The sequence below is a fragment of the Morone saxatilis genome, unplaced genomic scaffold, assembly GCF_004916995.1.
Source record: "Morone saxatilis isolate NCDOM2014 unplaced genomic scaffold, NCSU_SB_2.0 Contig3, whole genome shotgun sequence".
NCBI lineage: Eukaryota > Metazoa > Chordata > Actinopteri > Moronidae > Morone > Morone saxatilis.
Genome location: NW_023339873.1, coordinates 10488235 through 10512875, shown reverse-complemented (window position 1 = coordinate 10512875; position 24641 = coordinate 10488235). Strand labels below are relative to the sequence as shown.

Genomic DNA, 24641 nt, shown 5'->3' with positions numbered 1-24641 from the left:
GTGTGTGTGTGGGGGGGGGTTTGTAATAACATCAGTTTGAATCAGCCAGAACAACAGCAGCAAGAACAGACCCTACACTCTCCTGGAATCATAACAAAGCTGGAAACAATACTGCAGAAATAAGATGACTAACATTTACCCCTATAAGCACTAACTGATATAAAGCAGATAGACAGACACACCAGCTGCAGCCACAGTGTGTTTACCGTGTGAACAGAAGCAGCAAGCTTCTCGATAAAGGGAGCGAGATTCTCTGCCGCTTTCAGCCCATCCTGAAAGAAACTGAGATCAGAAAAAGAACAAATGCTGAGTCATGATGGTACTTGAGTCCTAACGTCCTAGTTCACACCAACCAAAACATCACATGCTGAAGCTGTATAAGCAACTCTGTTCCCACATGAATCCCTCGGTATGATTAAAATTGGTAAATGGTTAACAACAGTAATAATAGCTTGTAAAAGGAAAGTGAAAACCAAAGAACCTCAACGATTATGCAAAATCCTTCACTGAAACCCTTAGATAGAAATCAAATCCACATGCTTTTTAGGCCAGAAAGAAGTCAAAACCTTTCTTCTTGTTATTATTTCATACATAAAACAAAATGGCAAAACATAGGACCGGCTGAGACTGACCTGAGCTGGGCTTGGAAATACTTGATGAGGCTCTGGAGAAGATCAGGGCCCTGACGCACCTTGAGCTCTTGGATCTTTAAAAGATACTGCAAGCATAAACACAGAGACAGTTAAAAACACCCCCAGAACTGACAGCTCTCCATAGAAATGCTAGATGGATCAACAAAAACATGGAGCCTGAATATGAAAATGAAAATCAATTCAAGCCACCATTTCTCAGTGCCCATAATTTTAGGCTCATCCTATCCTAGACACGTTTAATATCCTGTTTTGACAATGTTTTTAGTGTGCAGCTCCTTGCTCTCTAGGACACTGCTTCATATTGTTTCAAAGGTCATGTGCCTTATTTCCACACTCTAGCCAGTCAGTGAACCTTGTACTATGAAACTGGAAAAAGTCTTGAAAAAAAAATAGGCTTTATTGTGAATAATTTCCACCGTGCCCCAAGTCTAAATACATATTTTAAAAAGGTAGAAAAAAGCTTTGAGGGCAAGCTATAAGTGTTTTCTCTTTGCTCTGTGTGGAAGGAATGACTATATTGTCTTTGCTCCATAAAACTCAAGTCTGAATCCATCTGTCTCTCTGTAACTGAAGCAGAGACAGGCTCAGTGAAGTGTTTCTGTTGTGTGTGTATATTTGGGTGTGTGTGTGTGTGTGTTTCTCAGTGTTTGTTGTATGTATGCAGTTTCCTGCTGCAGAGAGAAAGACAGAGGGTCGGAGGGGTGGAGTAGCTTGCAACAAGTGGAAATTCCATTTTCCTTGCCTCTCTTTGTCTCAACAGCTGGTCTCAGTCAGGGTTAGACCATTTTTCTCAGGGTCTCTACATCTGCACTAACATACTTAGTGGAGACACCACCTGTATGCACTGCCAGTGCATTTAACAAGAATTTCCCCCAATTTGGTTTTCAGGTGTGGGTCATGAAGCATTTTCATCTGCCTTTGAACTGCACGTTCTAATGTATATGACCCGGCTCTGCTGCAACTCTGCAAAACTCGACCAATTAAGCTCATGTTTGACTTTCTAAAACATATTTTTTCCATCATAGGAATTACTGGAAAGACACACAAGGGATACACGCTGGCCATCCAGTTGACCATGGATGGAATATGGAATCCACAAGGCAGACCACCCATGTGAACTAAATCAAACCTACCTCAGGTATGTGAAAGGTGTCTGGTTCTGGTATTTTGACTGGCACTAATCCCTCACCTCACACATTTGCAGCTGAAAGGTCCTTCTTTCTCTCTCCATGTCCTCCCCTCCGTCTGATCCCTCTGTCCTGATCAGTCCCAGCTGCCTGGTCTTCTCCTTCCTTTCCTTCTCAAGCTTCCCTCTGATGGGGGAAGGGAAGAGAAAATGAGCGAAGAAAGACAGATAGTAAGAGAGAAAAAACTTTACTATTACTATTCATTAATGTACTTCACAATTCTATAATCTGTCTGATCCACTCTCTTTCTCTCTGGGATTTTCCACTAACTCATTCACCTTCCTCATAAATCGCATTTCCACCGCAGGAGCTTTCCCCAGGCACTAGGAACCTTTAAGGAACTTGTGCATTTACACCACAGGGACTATGGTCTAAATTTAAGTCCCAAGGACATTATTTTACACCCCAAAATCCCCCACTCGTAAGGCAGAACTCTCCACTAGTACAGGAACGTTGGGGGCGGGGCTTACCACGATTAACTTTTCGGTTTAACGGTATGATACCTTCGGCTTCAGTGCACACACACATCAACAAGGAGTTACAGAAGAAAGGATAAGACACATTAACTGTCACCATTGTTGTTTTTGTAGTTAGGTGCAAATATTATGTGTAAAAACAGCCCTTTTCACTTTTTCATACGTCAGCAAACTAATTCCCAGGTCTTGATACGGACTAGAACAGGCTAAAGGAATCCTTAAGTTCCATGGAATATCGTTCCTGGGACAAAACTTTTCATGTACTTTTGGTTAAAACACAGCTATAAAGAGAGAGAAGGAAGAGGAAATCAGATGAAAGACAATAAGGGAGAGGAGAGCTCTCCTTACAACATTATAAAACACTTTGAACCAACACCCGAATGAGATCAAATGATAGCTGCAAAGTGCAATGCCTCAGTTTTATTTCACAGCAATGTAATAGAGAAAGGCCATGGGGAATTAACTATTATCCCATTAACCTCTGCTGTTACACCAACTTCTGTGACCCACTAAAAGACTAGCAAGAACTGTAAATGTGTGAAGTGATTCTCCTTAGACAATAACATATGTCTTATAATTCGGTTTCTAAGTTTAGAGTATGGTTAATTACATTTTTATGTCATACTCCCTCCAACTCTTCTCCATCTGTTTCTTGAGCTCCTGTAGAGAAGAGAATGGATGTTACTGTCAGACAGTAGTGTTTCCATGGCATTGTTAATAGTCCACATACAGTCAGGTGAAGCAGTACTCCACAGTACTTCCTTATGTATTGGTAATTATTTGCAGTTATGACAGTGACAGTTATTCACAGAGACATGATTACTCACATTATGTTAACTAGTCTGCAATCTGGCTGAACAGGACTTCAATAGCACTTTGTCTTCCTTCACAGTTATAATGAAGTAATGTTCATCTGTCAATGTTCAGCTGTTTCAAAGATAGGGCAGTGACAGGAGCTTACAGAAGCATTAGCCCGTTCTTACTCACTAGTCTGTTGGCATGGCAAATCAAAAGGCCAAATACTGTGCAAGACAGATCAGTTCAGTTGTGGAACATAGCTCAGTCTTACGCATTAATCTGCATAAACAGCCTCATCTTATCCAATATCTTAGTAGGCTCAGCTGCGTCTGCGACACAGACAGACAGCATTATGTGCTTAAAGAGGAAATCCACCCTAAAACTGATTTTATGTTGATATGTTTCAGGTATTTTGGACAGTAAACATTTACAAATGGCTTTTAAAAGCCCCACATTACAGTAAATAGAGCATGGATGCTGTGCTAAAAGTTTTTTGTTTTTTTTATTCCTATACCTTGATATAATATATTATAATAAAACATCAGATATGGTTATTTTATCATTATTCTGGGATCTCCATTCAATGTTATCTCCACTCTTCCTACAGCCTACATCACGATTTGCTTAAATGATTGGGCTATAGCTGATTGAAAGGAACAATGACTGCTTTCATATCCACATTACTTTGAACTGTTTCTCATAATGTACATCTCTAAATATTATCACACTATAAATATCAAAAGCTGTATTTATATTATGTTTATATTTTTTTTGTATTACACCATTTATTAATCAGCTTCAGGATATACATATATACGTATATAGTACCTCTATCCTAAAACAAGACATTGAAAATGTCATCATCATATGTATATAACCAGTTTAGCCAGCAGTTTAATTAGTACTTCATACATTTCCAATAAAATCTAGACTCACTAGTCTGCTGTCCCGGAGTTCTGACTTCAGGACATTTTCCAGAGGAAATGCCATGATGTTGTTGAGGTTTTGCACCTGAAACACGTAGGAACAGAACAAATTAGTAAAATCTTTCACATGTCACAGGTGGCTCTTATCTATTGCACACACACCGTTCTCGCACTCATATTTCCCTATGGCATTACATTTCTGGGAATGAGTGTGGATAACCCAAAAATATGGTGATTCAGTCATTTTGAACTGGTGATTCATCAAAAGAAAACACTGGGCACTAATCTGCTAAATTAAGTTGGTTTTTTCATCCAAGGGGGAGCATGCGATAACAAGATTTTTTATCACTGTTTGTGTACAGTAAAGTGGGAAGTTGAGATTAATTTGATGTTTGGATGAAAACGAGCTGAACTCCGTCAGGGATCTGATAAATCACAAAATAACCAGCATAACCCCCACAGGTTGCGCTTTACAGTATTAACACAAATTCCCCCATGGAAATACATCACATCTGTACTTATGCATGCAGCATGGCTTCATACATTATTCTTCATCTCCTGTCCACAAATCTCCAGTTGACCAGTGTCACAATTTACAGAGTATGTTTGTAAATGTTCCTGCAGCCTTTTCCATGGATCCTGTTGGATTACAACCAAGCTACATCCCGCTCTTAACATAAATAATGTCCAACTACTTCCGTGAGCTGACTGCAGAGCTGGCCTGTACATATTGACACAGAGGCCTGGAGTCTGGTGAGCTTGTTTTGGTTGGCATCCAAAAGCTGAGGTAAGTAATAGATAATACACGGAGTTCTGACACAGGGAAATACCTACTCCCAAAGTGCCACATGTACAGACGACACGGATCAGTGCATGCACACTGAGACAATGGGACAAGCACGCAATCACACACACGGCATTAAGGGACGCACTCAGGTTGATTTTTCAGTAGAACTCCTTAAATCACCCTCCTGTTAGTCTCTTGGACCAATTCTGCTTTACATCTGTACGGCCCAGTCTCCCCTGTGATGCCTTGATTGACACATGGTAGGGAGTGTGTGTGCGACGGTGTGTGCCGACTCACACATGGAGGTCTGGGATGAATTATCATCGCCACAGAAACTATCAGTGGGAGGGTTCCGGACTGCCCCAGATTTTAGAGTCAAGAGTGCAGCTGTTGAAAACCCCTTTCCTCCATGGAAAAGCATGCATGTTGCACACACACTTATTACTCCCACATACATCCAACATTTTATGGGGAGAGATTTGGGGTTCTTTCACCTGTTGTTGTTTCCAATAAATAAACAAACTAAATTTTGCTGATTCACTTTTTTCCTTCTTGGAACTTTCAGATTTCTGGTCATTTGGCTTGTCTTTCCCCTTTTTAGTTTTGTCTTTATTTCCACCGCTCCTCTCTCAGTCCTCTAGATTTGGTATGTAGTTTGAACTCTCTTGAACTCTCTAAAGACAGCTAATTTGAAGAAACCTCTCCTTTCCCTTCCATTTTCCTCCACACTCTTCTCTCCTTTCCTCACCAGATTTTTGAAGAGGGCCGTGACCTCTCTGGTGAACACAGCCAGGTTGAGGAAGCCTGTGGAGACTTCGTTGTTGTCCTGGGTCAGGTGGCTATTTCCCAGGTTCTCCAGCACCTCAATATACTGCTCCTTGTTGTCCACATGGGCTGAAAAACAACACACAAAGTGAGTATAGACGTAGACAGTTAAAATGTGACTCAGACTTGAGTTACATGTGCAGAAAATCTTAAGAAGGCAGATTGACTTGCCCTGTTGCAGTGTGGGAATTTAACAAGACAAGCATATGGGATAAATTAGTACTGGTTTCCACCCATCCTGGAACAGGAGACTAGCGAACATATAGAAACCCGTGTTTCTCTGGGGCTTATGGGTCACTTTCCCAAGGGTCATGACCTTAGTGGGCTCTGAATTTATGTGGAAAAAGGCTGATGGAAAAGAATCTGAGTTCGACTGGCACCACTTTGGTTTACATTACACTAAATCAAGTTTTACCCTACAGCTATTTTAAATTGAGGCTTAGATGAAGGCATCAAATAAACACAAGTTACAATTCAAGCCATGAAAGTCATCATTTTCAATCAACAAAGATGGGAAACCAAATGTCTGTTAACCACAGTCATAGAGAAGCGTCTTAGCTGCCTTTACGAAACCCCTTGTGGATTAATAATTTAAGGAAGTAATAAATGACCACTTGGAACAGACATCTGCAGAAGCGCCCAAAGAAGACTAAACAGACAGTAGGAATAAGCACGAAGAGCACAGTAAGTTAACCTCTTCTGCTCCAGTTTCCACTTCCAGACAAATATAAAATGGTAAACTGAGTGTATCTGGGAGACACACTGACACAGACACAACTGGCTAAAAAGCAAGTTGGATTTTGTATCACAGAAAAATTGTGAATTTAAGGAAAAATGCAGACACACTGCAGGATAGAGGAGACAAAATCAGAGGGGGAGCAGGAGAACTGAACCGTTATGGCTGCGTGGTCATTAAAAAAAAACTATTACAACAAACAACATACATGCATCTATCAAACAACAAACAGCGGAGTCACTGAGGAGCTCAGAGGATGATTTTACAGTGGAGCTTTAACCACCAGATACGAGGAGAGCAACTCAACTCTTCTCACTCCACTGCCAGAACACACACAGACTCGCAGGCTGCAGCATCTTGGCAGAAAAGTGGGACTTAGTGGTTTATGGGAATAGAAAACGAAAGAAGAGAACATCTCACCGTGTGTGTGTTTTTGCATGTGTGACACAGTAACGCACCATCAGACAGCGTGGGGGAGGAGTGGGCGTACAAATGTGTCTGTATGCAGGGTGAGTCAGACTGTTGATTAAAATCAGGGCTGATTACGGGGTTCAACAACATAATGACAGTGAAGTGGGGGACCTCCTGTTGTCACATTACTGGAACTAACCCATATGATTCTATTTAGATACACACAAAGACATAAAGAAGCGGAGCGAGTGCGTATGGAGAGTAATCATGGAGCACTTCTCTGCAGCAACGACATTGCTGCTGACCGTATCTGGTTGCTTAATTCTGGGCAGCTGGCTCTCTGACTCATTTTTTACTAAAAACTATGAGTTGAAGCCTCGCAATGGGAAGCAGGCTTGTAAGCGAGCACAGAAAAACAACTTCAGGATACATTGTGCAGTTCCTCTGTTTCTCCCGCACATTTTTGAGGTGAACACTCACGTCTTACGCACGTTCACTTCTGACAGATTGACGGTGCCGTATTGCAGGCCTACATGACACATACGCACTCACAAAAACATTCACTTAGTGACCCAGTGGATCCGTTAGATCACTGTATGGCACCTCGTTGTTGCCAAAACCGCACATGCCATTTACTTTAGCGCAGACGCACACACACACCACACCAATCTATACACTCTGTATGGATATAAACACAATCACCCAACATCCCACGCACCCTGGTCCCATAACAAGGGGCCTCACTCATAAACACCACTGCCCACATGAGCTTGATGAGGTCATCTCAACCAGGCTTGTACAATGAATTATGCTGAAGCTCCCCATGTGTACTGAACAGCTCATCCTGCCATAATGGAGGCTGACCTTTACTTAAAAACTAGATACCAAGTCGACATGTTTCATTTGTAAGGACGGACTTATTTGTGGATTTTGTAAATTGTCAAAAGTTGTACTGTAGTAATGTATTAATACACTAAAACCTCTTTTAGTAATATTAAAAGTCCAATTACAACAATCCCAACTTATTGTGTTTTTGTGGCGGTAAGGCAACGCATTGATGATATTTCTAAGCTCAAGAATGAACTTTCATGCATAACTTAACTGAAGTGCTATAGATGAAATCGTAACGCCTACTGCAAATTCTATCAGCTAATTAAGACTATGCAAAACAGCAGAAAGTTCTGGAAATAGCCAGTAAGTGAGCCTTGAGTTGGGACTGTTTCCTTAAACTAGTAATGTACAGTGTGCATGAGATCATGTTATGTGACACACTGACACTTACAGAGTCCAGACGTGTGTATAGTTTTAATGATCTTCTTCATCCTCTGTAGAGTTGTGAGGTCCATCTCCAGAGACTGCAATAAAACAGAGACAAAGTATGTGAAATTAATCAACAAAATAAAGATCTTTGCACTCAACAATGCTCCCATCCTCAGGGCGGGTGATATGAATCAACTCTTGTCTTGTCACAGTACATGTCATTTTATGAAATGATGAAATCAAGTTCAGTTTAAGCAACATACTTTATCATATCAATCCAATATTTCCATGCAGAAGTCCAGCTCATTGATTTGCAGCTTTGTCGGAAATGGCCTAAGTTGTACACCCAGAGATATTAGGGAGATAACGCGCAGATTAAGGGTTACAATCTTTCGTAGACATAAGAATTAGTGCTCAGTTACACCAATGTTTGACTTGAGCTTGCTTTACTGTACCAGGTTACAGTAGGTATGAGTGAATGTGTTCAGTTATGCTTCATTTTCTCACGGTGTGTGACTAAGACCAACAGGTGAGTCAGCAGTCGCCGGCAAGACATCTTGTGTTGTCATGTATAACCCCGAATGATGTCACAGCATTTATTTCACCTGTCTGACTGTCTGTCACCTCTCAGGTTGAAACAACACTGCCTTACATTGAGAACAGAATACTTTTTCTTCTGCTGGAAAGAGCTTTCCCTGAAACGTGACGCATGATTTAGACGCAGGGCAAACAGGCTTCGTTGTATTTGGACGTTCTCTTCCAAACCAACAAGGTTTGAAACTACATCCCGTTTATTTCCCTTACACTGGCCGCTTGTTTCGCCGAGCTAGACATGCTCCACTCCACCTATGTGCCACCAGACATAGTTTTAAAGAGCCAGTAATCTAGACTGAACAGAGACTGTGCCTTGTTAGATGGCGTTGTTTACACGCCCCAGTCTTTCCCGGTCGAGTCCGCTCCCTAAGTGTTGGTTCACTAATTAAAAGGCGGTGTTGGTGTGGGTGTTGTGTACTGTGACTCTGCAGACAATGAATGGGAAAGTGATTTAGTGGAGACTGGAGATGGGAGTTGCTCACTGATGATGCTGGTGCTGTAGTTTCCTCTGCTTGGTAAGTTGGTTGGCGTAAGGGATAAACAGTAGAAACAAGCTGGCGCAGGTCATTAAAACAGGTTGTGTTTGCGAAATAGATCAGGAAACACGGCCGCACAAACCGACAACAGACAGACGAGCCGCCCATTAGTTGAGATGGACAAGGAACAACTCAACACATCTCTTCTGAAGAAAGTAATGAGCTGCATCCATGAGTGTGCCAATGTTGAGAAACCTTGCTTTTTCTTTTACGGTGCCTTTTTGCGTCTGTGTGTGAGTTTGTGTTCACCTGCAGTCAAGGGTGTGTGTGCTACTGCTGGCAGCAGAGCTTAATATTTCATGACTAACAGACATCTGATCCTTATTTAGCACAACAACCAGGCACAACGTCACACTTTGCTGCAGGAAAACCTACAGTGTTCCATTTCATCATGTTAACCAGAGCGGGAAACTTAAGAGCTGTTCTTCAAAACACTTTTATGGCAATGACATTGAGAGCATTTCAGCTTATAGCAAAAGGAAACTAAACCATTCCTTATCTGTCTGTCTTCATCGTGGCCTCTAATCAGGAGTAATAAGTAACAAGCAGCCGAGTGTGTGGCCATAAATGGTGTCTCTGTTTCTCTGCTTGCCACTGTAAACCACACACATGCCCACACATTGCCCTGGCCATTAATCAAGCTTGTCCCAGCTGAGCAGACTAAACATAATAACCATAGATCTATCTATAAAGGGACTGCTGCATTTACATCTGACTGTCTGTCTGTCTGTCTGTCTGTCTGTGTGCACATGTGTAGGATTCCAGCATGTCCCTCCCCAGAGAAGCTATTCCAGCTATGTATTTTTCCAGTATGTCATGGGCATAAAAAAGGACATTAGTCCTAGATAAATACATCAGCCAGCTGTCTAAATGTGTTCTCTTTATAAATCCTGGACTCTGCTGTCTCCATCTCTGCTCAGCAGTCCGATTCTAGCCAGGAGAGTCTTAATGAAGACCTTCACTCACAGACTTCAGACTCCTTACATAATTACAATGAAATATTAGGATATCGGGACTATATGGAGTTACTGCTGTCAAACAACCATTGCATATGAAACTATATAAATTCCCCATATGGTGTATATTTCATTTTAGCAAAACAATCCTCCGTTTTCAATGCGTAAAAGCTTTAACTGAAAACAGAGCTCCATCTTGGGTTACAGGAGAACAGTGAAGCATACTGTTATGTCACAAGGAAGACAGACGAGGGAGGACTGACTTGTATGCGCACTTGGGTTATTTGTTTTATGGCAAAGTTTGTGGCTGTCTCCCTCCGTTTCCTCCTTTGCCCGAGGAGCTTTGGGAGAGCAGATTTCAAACAAACACAAAGGCACACACACAGAGACCTTAAACAGGGCCTTGAGCCAAAGTACCAGTGCAAACAGACAGAATGCACAAACTGGCCTTCACAGACACGCTCGCAAGCATGAACAAACATGAGTGTGCTCACTTACATTTACAAGAAAACAATACATCATTCTGTTAAAGGGCCACACTGTCTGCTCGGCCATGTGTGTTCTGTTGGTGTCCCATCTCAGTCTGACCCCCGTGAGATGGAAGACGAGGCTAAGTAAACTCTCTGTAGGCTACATTACCTCGTGTAACCTTTTCTGAAAAAAAGTACAAGTGCAGCACCCACCACACTGAACAATCTGACAGGCAGTGTTAAATTGGACCTATGCCAGTTTTGGGTCTCAAATTGTATTTAGTGAATAGCGCATAAAAGTGAGTGCACAAAAACTTGTCCTGACAGGAGTTAAGAGAGTCACCCCAACATCAGCACACCACAAACATACATACATGCAAATATATTTCTCCAACATCTGTGCTAACAGAAACACCTTGCAGGGTGCCTCCCCTCTGTAAATGCATCCTGATGCCGTGAGCATTAGGTAGCTATTACAGCTTTTGAAATGAAATTACTGTTAAGGAAAAAATCAGGGGCAAAGTCTCCACGTCTCTCTCAGACAGCTGTGCCAACCTGGAAACAATATTAACCAACTCTGAAGAAACTGTTTTAATGTTAAGTCTACTTTAAAAACTCAACTACAGCTGTCCCCTAAGGAAAAGAAAGCTCGCCTGCAGGTAAAGCCTGGAGCTACATAGCTGCTATGCGGACAGGTAAACAACAGCTATAGGTGCGCGTTTCTCTGCGTCGCTACCCCTGTGCCCCTCTGCCCCTCTCACCTCCTCCACGGTTGAAACTGTGCTCCGACAGTCGCTCATTTTGGACTGAAAACTTGACGTCCCCGGCGAAGACAAATCCTCGTTCGTCAGGACCACGAAGTCCGAAATGCTTATTCGCTCCGGCATGTTTCGAAGCGAAACGGGTCTGACAATCACTGAGGAGAAAAGAGAGCCAAAGTTTCACGCGCGCATGTAATTCCCATTTGAAAAAAAAATAGTCCACTCCTCCATTGTGTGCAAGAAGGCAACTGAAAGAGACTATATTCCTTAGAGTGTTGGTCCCTGAACGCGTCTTTAAGGGGAAAAAGTTGCCTAAAAAGTTGCCTAAAAAGTGGACCTGCCTGCGTCTTCACTGAGTTTACCTCCTCTCTGAGAGTGTTTGCGCGTGGAGGTGCGCCAGCGCGCTATTGTCCGCCCAGTGAGCGAGGGAGGGAGCAAACTCCATCATCACGTGGGAATGTTTGCGCTTTCTGGCACACTGCAGAGAGAGAAAAGTGTGTTTGTGTCCTTGCCCTCGTCTCTTTCATTCTTACTTCTCATTTCTATGCAAACTCCAGAGAGTCTGCAGTGTGGTCGCCATGGATATGCAGAATGCCTCATTCACAGACTAAACTGAAGGAGAGGAATGTCAATGGATGAGGGGACGAGTTTGATGGAGCACTGCTGTAAGGCAGAGACATACTTTATTCAGTATCACTGAAAAATGTTACAACTGATGACTGATGTTTTACCTAAAAACTGCGATTGATGCAAAGTGGCTATTTTGTGTTAAGTGCTTAGATTTGCACATATTCATCACATCTCAAATAAGGCGTTCACAGTCTTGTGAAACTGCCCTTTAATCGTGAGTTTGAAGGTGTACAGCCTCTTTGGATCTTTGCACCTTGATCCTCTTGGCTGCAGACTCCAAAGCTCTTTCCTATTCCTTTTCATCTCATGAAAAGACATTTATCACTGAGGGAGGATTTCTGAAGTCCCCCCCCCCCTCATCTGACAAAGTGAATGAAAAGGAAAGAGTGCATCAGAGAGGTAGAAAAAAACTGCAGGAGCTGTGTATAGAACATAACTCCTGCATGCCTAGCATTGTCAAGGCTGTCAACTCAAAGAAAAGAGGTGTATCATTGAACCTTGCCTCAGGCATGGCAGTGATACAATACACTATGAAGTGCAGATGGGTGATTTTAGGAAGCCGCATCAAATACAGTGGCTCCTTTTGGTTTTACCACAAAACCACGTATTTGCCCCCTGCTTTATAAAGGGAAAATTAGTCCCAGCTCTATAGGCAAATTGAGGGTATTTTGACCATATTCATCCAAGGAAAAACAGACTCACTTTGTGGTAAAAAGGGTTTCATCTGTTCTATGTAGCTACTTCTCACTGCCAATCCGTGAATATTGCAGAATGCCTTCACTGTGTGCACTCACAGTGCTGCTGTGTTTATGTTCACAGAGATGGACAAACTCGTTTTTGTGTGAAAGGTCTCTTAGCAAATAGCTCACAGACACACCAAAATGCACATGCACATGCATTTGATATCTACGTTGTGTTGTGTTGTACATGCACACGCATAGCCTTTAAAGCAAAAGCTTAAAGGAGTGGTTATCAAACATGATCCTCACTGGAATTCGCTGGAAAACCAAACAAATACCTGTTTTTTCCATGCAAGTTAAGGAACTACACTGTTCAAAATGTGCACTAAAGTCTCCAGAGGAAAAGCTAGAAGACTCTCTCTTTAACCTATTAATCATTAAGAAAAAAACGTCCACTCTTGTAAGGAAGTGAGGGCACACGACATACTCCAAACAATGCTGAGCCTTAAAAATAGCTTTGCTGACCCAGTTTACCAGGCCATCATTCTGCCATTGTTTCTGTTGCATGGCTGTATGTATGTGTGTGAGAACATCAGTGAGGTAAAGATGTACAGACAGATATAATGTATGGACACATGTAGGTGTCTATTGTTGTAACATATGTTCAACAAATGTGTGTCTGCACACTCATTTCCATGCATTCACTTTTTTGCATGCAAGTTTGGGCTGATGTAATGCAGAGGCTTGCTGCGTCCCAACAATAACCTCCTTCAGTTTCTTTTGCGGCCCCTAGTAAAGAAGCAGAGTCTTTGTGTGTTTGCCAGCCTTCCAGCCTGGGTCCTATTGTAAAACTGAACAAACCGGTCTGCTTAGGCGATGCACTAACGTATGGTGGAGAACACAAGTCCAAGGACAGGGAGGAGGGAGGGAGAGAAGAAATGGGGAATCTACAGAGGAAAATAGTTTTGGAAGGGAGTGGGGAGTCAGGGAGGGGGAGATGCACAGGACAGGGAGGAAGACAGAGGTGAGGAAAGGAGAAAGAGATAGAGAGAAACTTCATTGTCTGAGGACACAAACTGGAGTGACTCATTTAATGTTTTCCCTCCTTGTCACCACCCTTTTCCTTCCTAAACACCACAAACCTATTCATTGTCATTCCCCATATGAATACTTTCCTGCCACTGCTAATGGTGATTTCACAAAGAAAATATCATCATAGTCTTTGAGCAGGGAAGTTGTGGCTCCAAGAAAGTGTGGCAGACCATATGCAGCTTTCTCTCTGACGCACGCACACGGCAGCACAGAGGTCGTAGCGACATCTTCCAGTAAAGATTACAGCTGCCAGGATTTCCTCGCTGCTTCCCAGCAGCAGTGGAGTTGCAGCACAAGGTCCTCAACCCTCCCCCTGCAAAAAAACCTCCCTCTCCCTCTGCTTGTTGACTCAGCTCCACTAGTCCTGCTATCAATTTACTACCGCTGTCAAGCCAGGAGGCCCAGGCTTACCGTAAAATACCCCCTCTTCTGGTCGACACGGATGACTGAAAATGGAAGGACTAGAGAGAGTAAGAGAAAGAGAGAAAAAAAGAGTGGTTTTGATTTATTCTTTAACACAGGTCACCAGTTTCCCATTGGAATAAGCATATAAAGAGTCTTGAACAGGGCAGAGCCCCTACTGAAAACAATCTACCTCAAGAACCTGCACAACTGCACTAAGAATAAACACTGGGGAACACCACAGCTGTCAAAAGAGCTGTGACATTTAGTGATATGTCATCCCTGACTCAACTGACTGAGCAGTTTCAGTCTCGTCAGCTCTCCTGCACGTCTCTCTGTGGAACGGCTTCCTTGCTGGCAAGATATGTTCTGTACCTGCCCATCAACTCCACCCTCAGACAGACACCCTCTCCAGCATGCCTGTCATCAAAGTGTCTATGGCAAATGGAACAGTTTCCAGACTGGTAACATGTCAAACTGGTTTGTGATTTATAATTCACTGTAAATGTAGTATGACGTAAAATTCACAGCAACACGGTGTTGTTTGATTCTGAGAACACTTAAATCACAATTCCTTGAACTGATCCTCCTACCTGTTGAATCACTTCTATTTCTCCATTTAATGATTTAATTTACTTTCACACAAACACAACCTTTTCAGACCTCTATAGCCACACTTTGTGCCAGAGTCAGTACAAGGCGTTCAGTAGCTCTAAATCAGAGAGACTTTAAACACAAACCATAGTCACTAAATTGCACCCACTCTTAATAATACTCCCATTATGTGTCCCTTTAGTGGTTGCGGCCCTAAACAAAGGTATGCAATGTTCGAACCACAGGTAGGTGCTGTTCATTGACAAGCTGTCACTTCAGTCATGGCATGCAGAAGCAGCATACAGGCTTAAGTTTTTTGGCAATTTAAGCGTTCAGCCAATAATATTTATTCAATCCCTAGTTGGTGTAGAGCAGTTAGTCTTGAGGTGTGATGTAACTGAGGTGGTCTGCTGTTTAGTTTAGATAGCACGTAAACCACCGCAGTCAAAAGCTATGTATGTGTTTGCGGTGTCTGACATTTCAGTTTATGACCTCTTGTTAAACACACGAGCTGCTGCGGCAACATCTGTTAATAGACACTTAGTGCTAATAGACACCTGATGTTGGTTCAGAAGCAAACAGACGCAGGTTTGCATAGTTGACAACCTCCATGAAGAGACAGGCTTTATATGTGAGCGGTAAAATGTACTTGTACAAGCTCAACTGCTTGTTTTAGCTCCTCACTTGAGCTGTGTTTAACCACTGCGCTGACCATAATAAATTTGTTTCCTGTTGTCATATACAACCTCTATAGGCCATATACTTTAGGGAGGCAATGCAAAATGACCTCAGGAAGAACTTGGCCAGCAAGTACTCCAAGTACTTTCCCTTCTTCCTTTGGGAAAGGACATATGAGCTTAGATGCTGCATGTAATATTTTACAAAAAGTTGAATCTTCTACAGATTTATTTATATGTGTTTATTACTACATTTGTGATAATTTCCTTGCAAATGTCTTCACCCCAGAACACTATTCCACAGTGACCCACTGAACTTTGACCTCCTGGGACCTCTGTTTTGTGTGCTTGTTTCCAAAGCAACCAACTCACAAAGAAGGATGGGTGGTTTTTGTCTACCTGTCTGGTTGTGTTTATAGCTCATTCAGTCATTGTCACTTGTCATGTCGACCTATTCTCTCTCCTCGGGGGAATGTCACTTTTCATTAGATCAATATCCTCAGCGGCCATACTCTTGGTGGTTTTGGACAGAAACTACTCCACATTTTGATTTCCCCCTGTGGGTTCCTCCTATAGATTTTGGAGACTAAAGCCATTATGTTACTCCATTTTCCAGCAAGTCCGGTCATATAAAAAGGTATTGCAGAAGTTTGGAGGGTTTGGAAGATTTATTCATGTGAGTCTAGGATGTATTTCCATTGCAGTTTTGTTGCAAAATATTTATGGGAAGAACCGGTTCAAAATTGTCTTTTAAAAATGTCTACAGGAACTCCAGATTCACGACAAGCACAATTCCAAGTGTAAACCATGGCTTCAGTATTTATTTAATAATTTCAAACAGACCACACAATATTACAAAATATTAAGTGCTGCATGTCATACAAAACAACTGTGCCTCATGTAAAAAAGGCCAGTATCAACTTTCAAAAAATTCAGAAAAATAGGTATAAATACAAAACAAATTATGTACAAATACCAGAAAAATAATGCTCACTGAAAAAAAACTACAAATTCTGAATTCACATTCTCTAATCTACATTGTAAAAACACACACGCAAACACACCATGACATCAATTTCCCAAGTTGTCAAATACACACGCAAACACACATTTTTCAAGTTTTGTTAGGACAGGACAGTTAGCTTATCTCTGCAGTGTAGAGGGAAAGCCAAAAATTCATCAGCATGAAATTCAAATTTCCAAATGTCTAGAATGCTTTGAAAAAAATAAAATGTCTTTGACATTTAAAAGGGTTGCACCAACATGTGGGAAAGCATTCATGGGCTTGAAATTTTAACAGTAAAGATATACATTCTTTATTGTTTCTGTTGTTGTTGCTGCTAGGCCAACAGATTTCATTCATTTCAGGACAAGAGGAAAAAGAAAATTACTAGTCTAATTAAACTTAATTACATAAATTAACCCCCCTGCAACACAGATGCTGCATTTAATTTATATTGGGATATTTCCTCAGAAATACAATAGTAGTTTTGCAGTACTAAATCAAAAAATAATCCTCTATTAAAATCAGCAAACTCACATCAATAGAGGAGCATCTGGATTTGAAAAAAAGCTGCCAAAGCAACAAGAGTGAGTGTGACGCTCTTGCTCAGTAGAGATGGAATATGCTCACAGAGTAGCAGTATTATCAGTCATTAACTCTGGGTCTGGGTCCAGTATCGGCTGTCAGAGGCTGCCTTTTCACATTTTGGCACACGACACACAGGTACAAGGTCTGACATAAAGCTTAAGGCAGGAGAGAGCTGTTATTAAACAAGTTTTTCACAGCTTCATTTGGTCACTCTTTAAGATTGTAGGACTCTTAAAAACGCACCCTGTGTATATTTCTTGATGGCTTTAGCTCTCATCCAGTGATTGAATCCTGTAAAGCTGCATGGCAGTTAAAGCTGACATAATACAAGGCTACCCCCTATGGGCCAAAGAGTGGCACTAATATTTAGACTTTGGAGACAAGGAAGAAAAAAATTCCTGAGTTGTCACACTGTAAACACTGCCTGATACCCACATGCATCAGTTTGTGTTGCTGGTGAAGTGATGCATAATAACTTCTGTTTTTGTATACATTTCTATCTGTGTAGCGGAATATGAAATTGTGACATAAAATCCAAGAAAATCCTTGCTTTTTAAACAGTGTTTCCTAATGGTTGACACCCATCAGTGTCAATCTCAGCATCACCCAACAACCAACTCCGATCATTTATTACAATCATATGTACAAATTATTTTTACTTTATTAAAATAAACAAAAGGGGGTAACTCCTCCTTTAGCATCATTGATATTAAAACAGGAATGGCAAAAACAAAGACTGATGGCTTCATAGTGTAATATTTCCTACCTTGAGATGGCATTCAATTAAATACCCCGCAACCTCCCTCCCCCACTTCATCTATACCTCAGCTCTTCAGCAGATCTCCAAGATCATATGTGTCGAAGAAATCTGATACTCCCTCGCCATCCTCAAGGCTCCAGAGGTAATCGTCGTGGTCCAACGGTGGAGAGAAACTGACAAAAGGAGTGTTGGGGTCTGGGGTGAAAGAGGTGCAAGGAAGCTGGTCCTCCGTGATCTGGAGCAGGCTGGGAGGCAAACCCAGCAGACCCTCGACATCCAGCAGCGAGGAACTGGAGGCTGCAGCTGAGGAGGGGGCTGGAGCTGCTGTAGAAATGTTGGCTGTGAGAAGGAGCAGGGGAGAAAGTTGTGTTTGAGTGTCAGCGTTTCAACAAAAACCTTTGGTGAGGTTAGGTATAGCTGCTGTACTCCTACCAGCTTCCCCCGAGGATCTACAAGTTTTATTTTTAACTTCATCCCTGTGATTTGTAGTCCTTTTCATTCATATATTTAGTCATTTCTCTTCATTTGTTTGTACATTAGCCTTGGTTGTTTTACTTTTTCTGCACTAAAGTGTATCAATCGAATTAATCACACACCGGTTTGATACATATGTCATGTCTGTGCGTCAAGTATGGCACTAGAGCCAGGGGGCTAGGTTAGCTTAGCATAAAGACTTATTCACAAATAATGCCTCTAAAGTTCACGAACAAACACTTTAACATCAGGAGTACTCCATCGATTATCACATAGCACTCCTATAACATTGTCGGATTCACAATCTTAAAGGTTTTTTTTTCAAAAAAGGATCAAAATCGGAGATAATGTCCATTTTATTATACTTATTCTTCTTCCCTGTTCAAAACCCGGCGCCTACATTACCCACAACTCGACTCGATTCACTTGACTGCACAGACTCTGGTGTGTTATGCTTGTAGTGGCTTATAGCCTGGAGCTGCTATGATGTGTTGCGATAAACTGTGTAAATCAGTTTTTCCCATCTTTTTGTGTAAATATTGAAAGAACAAGATGTTACTTTAGAAGTGCCAGTAGGTGTATTTCACTTTAGACAGAGCCAGTAGGCCACTTCCAGTCTTCATGCTAAGCTAAGCTAATTGTCTCCCAGCTCCGGCTCTATATTTAACAAATAAAGTGTATTTCCCATATTGAAGAAGTATCACAAAGCTAAAGCCTCAAATAGAAAAGTAGCTCCCCGAGACCAGTGTATAGGTCAACAAAATGCCAATCTCACAACCAATCAACCAATTAGCTCCCATTTTGAAAATAAAGTCAGAATCTACATGACCCTACAGAGATCCCAGCTTACATTCAGCAGGCTCCTCTTTGACGCTGTAGCTTGGCAGCTCCATTGGAGTTGTAGCTGGAGGGCCCAGGGGTTGAGGGAACTCCTTTTTAGGGGTGACAGCACTTTTAACTGGGCTAGCATCTTCAAGACCCTCTTCTGGACACAAGTAGACTTCAATGGGACCATTCTTACTTTTTAAATAGATCTGTAATGAACCCTGCTGTAAAGAGAAGAGGAAGATTTGTATTTAATATACATATAGCTTATGTCTTACATGTTTTCTATTTGTCTTTTTGACAGCTTTTGTTTGTACAATTGTTAATTATCTGAAACTATTCTTAACTAGTATTTAATATTCTTGCCAAACTAATTTGTCTTACAAAACATTAAACAAGACTTTCATCCATCTGTCAGCAAGAACAACATGATTCAAATTTACATGGGTGTGCAGAAGCCTCAAAACTGAAAAATTCAAACAAAGAAGTGCTCTCTCACCCCTGCTGTGTCTGGCACCTCCAGTTTTGTGTCAGCAGGGGCCTTGACAGCAATGACTGTCTGGTCTCTGAGACTGCCGATGGTGCGGATGTCCTGATACGTCACATAGCCCAACGTAGATTGCGGGGTCAAGGGTCAGAACAGCAGCAGAAATTAAATAGATATTTGCATGTGTAAGCAGGCCCAGACGACCACCAGAGAAAGAAGTAGTATATAAATATACACATGTAAAGGATATCTCTGATTATCTTCATGTTCAGTGAGCTGTTTGAGCTGTCCAGTGCTGGAGTGGATCAGTTCATCCAGAGACCTCTCCACTCTCTCCAAGTCTCCAAGCTCTTTCCTCAGGGCGCAAGCCTTCTCTCCTCCACCCGCACCACCCTCAAATACATCTCCAACCCTACAAGGAGACGGGAAATATATGAATAAACAAGAAAAGCACTAAAAGTGCAAAGATCTGACTACATTCAAAATTGTCTGCAGCTGTCACAGCAATTTCAAACACAAAGACACACTGTAATAGATAGTAAGCACACTACATAGTTCAGCTGAGGTGGTAGAAGGTTGTTTAGACATGTTGCAATAGCCCTTAACAGTCACTAGAGGGCAGATAAGCTCAGAGTAAGCAGACACGTTCACATACTGTGATGCAAACACAACAGCCTTTAAACATACATATAGATAATATTTACCTTTCCTTTCTTCATATTAAAATAATTCTTCTGTATTGGTACTCACAGCCACTGGATGTTGTTCTTGGACTTCTTTCGGATGAGCTGGACTCCCTCCAGGACGTTGGTGATGTCATAGATGCGTCTCTTCTGTACCTCCAGGACCTCAGTGGCCCAGTTCAGGTCAAGAACGCCATCAGGAGACTCTGCGATCAGTCCTACAAATTTTTTGGTCAGCAGGCCCAAGGAGGTGTCGTAGCGTGTCCGTTCACCTGGAGACTTCGGAGCTGAGAGCAAAAGTATAGACAAAGGCACATGAGAGGAGAGCAGTTAACAGACAAAGCTCCACAGATATGTAATCGAAAAGGCAAGCAATCATCAAAATGAGTCCAGAACAAAGACCGTTTAAACTGAGCTAAATTAGATTAATTTACATAAACATGTTGTTTGCGCAATATCTCTCCCACAGAATTTAAAAAGTGTAACAAGATAAACATACGAAAGGTGCAAACAATTTCAGAACTACTTTGAGTAATTCATTCAGTGGATCTGCAGAGAACTGAATTATGCACTTAATTAGTCATTCGGCTGTTGTTAATAGTGTATAATGAAAACAGACTATTACATGAATGTGTCAAGTACCCTAATTTCTGCTTGAATATGACTCATGTTGCATTCTGTGTTTATCATCTTATTCATCAAAGGTAAACAATATTCAATCTCTATTTCCACATAGCATGTCTTTGAAAATATTGTACATGGTAAATTAACTGATGCTGTCTCATCTCGCACATGTTGACTATTTGTTTAGAAATTACATCTCAAACAAGTACTTTTTTTTATCTGTTCGTGGACTAATTATTTGTCTAATTTCAGTTCCTAAGGCTCCTGTGTTGGTCCTCCTCCATCACCCTCCCCCCATCCACCAGGCTATCCCTCTTTAACAACACCCTCCAGGTCCCCATACAATCTTCTGAACTGCTCTGCCCACTTACCCTAACACCCAACCCCTCCCCTACCTGCCTCCCTTTGGAATATGTAAGTGTAATTAAACTACTTCCTGAGACTTATCTTTGTACTTAAGAGTAATTTATTGGTCTTTTTATCTTGCTCTCCTTATAATTATTCGGAACGTAATATAACTCTACAATTGACCACATTGCCTCTGTCTTGACTAGAAGCAGAGTTACCAACACCAGTATTGCTGAACCTCTAGTATCTACCCAAAAATCACACTACCTTATACCACCACTCTCACAACATGTATCCTCAGATCTGTAGTGGTGTACTCACTCTTTGGACTAGGTATCCTGGCAGCGATGCTGCATTTGCCTTTGGGTGTGCGGAAGTCTGGCAGGTAAAGAGGGTCTTCTAGATCCAACTTCCTTTTAGCCTAGAGAGAAAAGAGTTTGTGAGCATTAGGGAAAATATACGGGCAAAAAGGGTCTTTGTTATAGCTGCAGTGTTCACTATGACCTAATCATTCTGTCACCATGAGAATATATATAGTAATAATATTTTCCCCATTTTAATTTTTTCAGAGACTGTGGTCTGCTTTAAACAATCATTCATCCTACCTGATTTGGATATCCCATTGACTTTACATAATGGCAAGTTAAAAGTTGAATCATGAGAATGAAGTGTGTAGGGCAAGTCCAGCCTATCCACAAAACTGTGACATCAATGTGCTAAAACACATTACAGCCCTCAAGTGCAGGAACAAAGCACCCCCCTCACACTTTCCCAAGCACTTCAAGAGGGGCTGATCTTGTGTGTGTGTGTGTGTGGGCGGATAGGGAAGGGGGTTGATTGACTCTCAAGCCACTGCCTGCGTAACGCAAGAAAAATCCCTGGAATCACTCAGTGACCTTTCTGCCCCTTCTCAAGCCTCCCTACGTAACCTTTCTTCTGCAGCTTAAAACACAGGTTCTCCACACAAACAAGATGATTACTTGACTGTAAGCATAAGACACATAAGACCTGTAGCAAAGTCAAAGCACACACCTAACCTTTGGACCACAATATAGACTAAATATCTTCATGTGACCATTACTTTTTTCAATGACCTACATAGGCAGAACATAACAAAAGTGAAAGTAACAAGAATCCCGTTTCCCCTTCAGGACTGAGAAATACCAACGGTTGGAAAAGTGACAACTTGTGAGCAAACTGGCAACACCCTAAACTGCAAAATTCCTGCCAGTTAATTGTTAACACCAAGAAATGTTAACAATGCATAAGAAAGCTCGTATTCAATCTTGTCACGCACGGTGCCCACACAAAACCCTCTGGTGACTGAGCTAACGAGGCGTAGGATTTCAGCTAGTTGTCAGAGGCTGCTGGGTAATTTGTAGCCTCTAGTTAGAGACTACCTCACCTCAATCACCTAATAGTGTCCTCTCTTATCCTTTCAGCTATGCACTGTGTCACAAACTCGCCTTTCCTCCACGTCTCTTCAGAAATAATAATCCCTTTTTGTCATTGTAGTGCTTTAGCTAATCGATTAGGGCAACTGACGTTTTTAGAGGTGGGGAAAGTGGTGTGTGCTTGTGTGAGTGTGGGCATAATGAAGGCTGCCATTGTCCCCCAGTGTGTTCCCTGACATGTCCACCTGTTGACTGGCGACATCTGGAGCAGCACAGCAAGTGTATGTGCTGTTGGCGGGGCAGTTTTTAATCTCTACAGCACACAGGCAGTCATACAGGAACTCTAGTAGGACACAGGAATACACAGGCCAGGGTAGTGGTAAACTACTCTCAACTAAATGGAGACTATTTACATTTATTAAGACCTCTCTCGAATATAAAGCTGTGTTTTTTTTTGGGCTCAGAGTCCTGACAGTAGCTGTCAAACACCAGGTGTCAGTGAGGAATCAGATGATAAGGGTTGGAGTGTCTACAAGCAGTGACAGCTGTAGTTTAAACAGAGACAAGATCTGTCTGGTTTTACTTGTTTGTCCAATTCATTCAGTCCCAGCATAAGTACTGTATAAAAAGATCTGCCTTCACATGACTTCCATGACCTAAATGTGCACACCAGGCTGCATTCTTTAGGCTTGTAGGTGTACAATGTGCGAGTCACAGCCACAGGCAAGGTTGACATGTTGTAAGAGGGGGAACCAACGGTTTCACCCTGCAGCTGTATGGGTTTGGGTGGGGGTTTGGGTGCTCCCTTTTTTGCATGAGGGATTTCTCTGGTGAGTCAACCATATTACGCAAACACCATTACATCTGGTGGAAAGACAGGCTGCCCCCTTTCTTTCACTCAGTCATACAGGACATTATACTAAAACCAGTTTCCATGAGGTTACTGTGCAGTAAGCTACTGCCAACTGCAGTGACAGGAAATGGAAAAGGCCTTAGCTATTAGCTCTTTATCTCCAAGACCTCTCCTCCGCTATATCACTCTGCTCATGTTTGCTAGAGCCTCACCCTGCCTGCCTGCCCAGTTACACCCAAGCACTGCACATGGCCTCTTCTCTTTGCTGTACAATCTTTGGCTGATTCTTGCAGTCTCTGTCGCTGATGTGGTGAAATCTCCACAGCGTCATTTCACACATAGTCACAGTCACGTAAAGGACTTTTTGCAGTCGGGTCCCTCTGCGTGGGACTCTGATTCCATCCAAGCATGGGCAAGTTACAGTACGCCTGCAGATAACTCCTCTGTACACAAAACCCTCACTACCACACCCTTAGGTAGTCAAAAGAAAAACAATGCCTGCATTGCTGATGAGATTGTCAATGTGACCCTCAAGAGGTAAAAGAGAAGGGTGGATCTGCCCACTTGGGTGGAGAAGGGGGGTTCGGGCTGCTTTGAAATGCAAAACCAGCCCTATTGAGCACATTATGCTCCAGGGCCAGCGCTGGCCTGAGGCTGGGGTAAAACAAGGTGAATGAGAGGGAATAGAGAAGTGGAGAGAATCTGGGGGAGTGCATACAGTTGGCCATGTGGCCAATGTCACACAAGTGTGTCATGAGTCTGAATGGGGGCTCACCAGCGGGGCTCCAGGAATCTCTGGAAACAGAAGGTGGTTGGAAGTTATACGAAAGCTCATAGAAAAGGTTGTTTCCCTACAAAGCGGCAGAAAGAGTCATTCATAAAGCTGACATCAATACCGATGCAGTTTTGGCTAATCGTGCACATTCCATGATAATCTGTGAACGCACATGTGACATAAGCAGAGAATAAGTAGGACATTGTTTCTGGTCAACATTATGCAGATGCATCTCGGGCCCAAACAGTCATCTTGCTGTAGTAAATATTGCTTGTTGTATCTGAATCAGACATTCAGACGTTGTTCTGTACTGCCAAAGAGCATTGAGGACTTGATTTGATTGAAAATGGCTGTCAGAGAGAGACAGACAGAGAGA

The 24641-nt window shown here is 42.1% G+C and overlaps 2 protein-coding genes across 2 annotated transcripts in view; both read right to left on the bottom strand.

Moving 5' to 3' along the window:
• LOC118337345 (arf-GAP with SH3 domain, ANK repeat and PH domain-containing protein 1-like) overlaps positions 1 to 11787 on the bottom strand; it is a 23593-nt gene extending 11806 nt beyond the window's left edge. The window contains exons 1-8 of the mRNA XM_035674317.1: positions 11377 to 11787; positions 8082 to 8154; positions 5576 to 5721; positions 4051 to 4125; positions 2927 to 2976; positions 1843 to 1966; positions 633 to 718; positions 207 to 282 (exon numbers count right to left, since the gene is read on the bottom strand). Of these exons, the coding sequence (XP_035530210.1) occupies positions 207 to 282; positions 633 to 718; positions 1843 to 1966; positions 2927 to 2976; positions 4051 to 4125; positions 5576 to 5721; positions 8082 to 8154; positions 11377 to 11502 (756 nt within the window). The 5' untranslated portion in view covers positions 11503 to 11787. The remainder of the gene's footprint in view (positions 1 to 206; positions 283 to 632; positions 719 to 1842; positions 1967 to 2926; positions 2977 to 4050; positions 4126 to 5575; positions 5722 to 8081; positions 8155 to 11376) is intronic.
• Positions 11788 to 16740: 4953 nt separating this feature from the next.
• e2f2 (E2F transcription factor 2) overlaps positions 16741 to 24641 on the bottom strand; it is an 11691-nt gene continuing 3790 nt past the window's right edge. The window contains exons 2-7 of the mRNA XM_035673378.1: positions 21565 to 21664; positions 20339 to 20558; positions 19839 to 20000; positions 19601 to 19715; positions 19127 to 19325; positions 16741 to 18141 (exon numbers count right to left, since the gene is read on the bottom strand). Of these exons, the coding sequence (XP_035529271.1) occupies positions 17867 to 18141; positions 19127 to 19325; positions 19601 to 19715; positions 19839 to 20000; positions 20339 to 20558; positions 21565 to 21664 (1071 nt within the window). The 3' untranslated portion in view covers positions 16741 to 17866. The remainder of the gene's footprint in view (positions 18142 to 19126; positions 19326 to 19600; positions 19716 to 19838; positions 20001 to 20338; positions 20559 to 21564; positions 21665 to 24641) is intronic.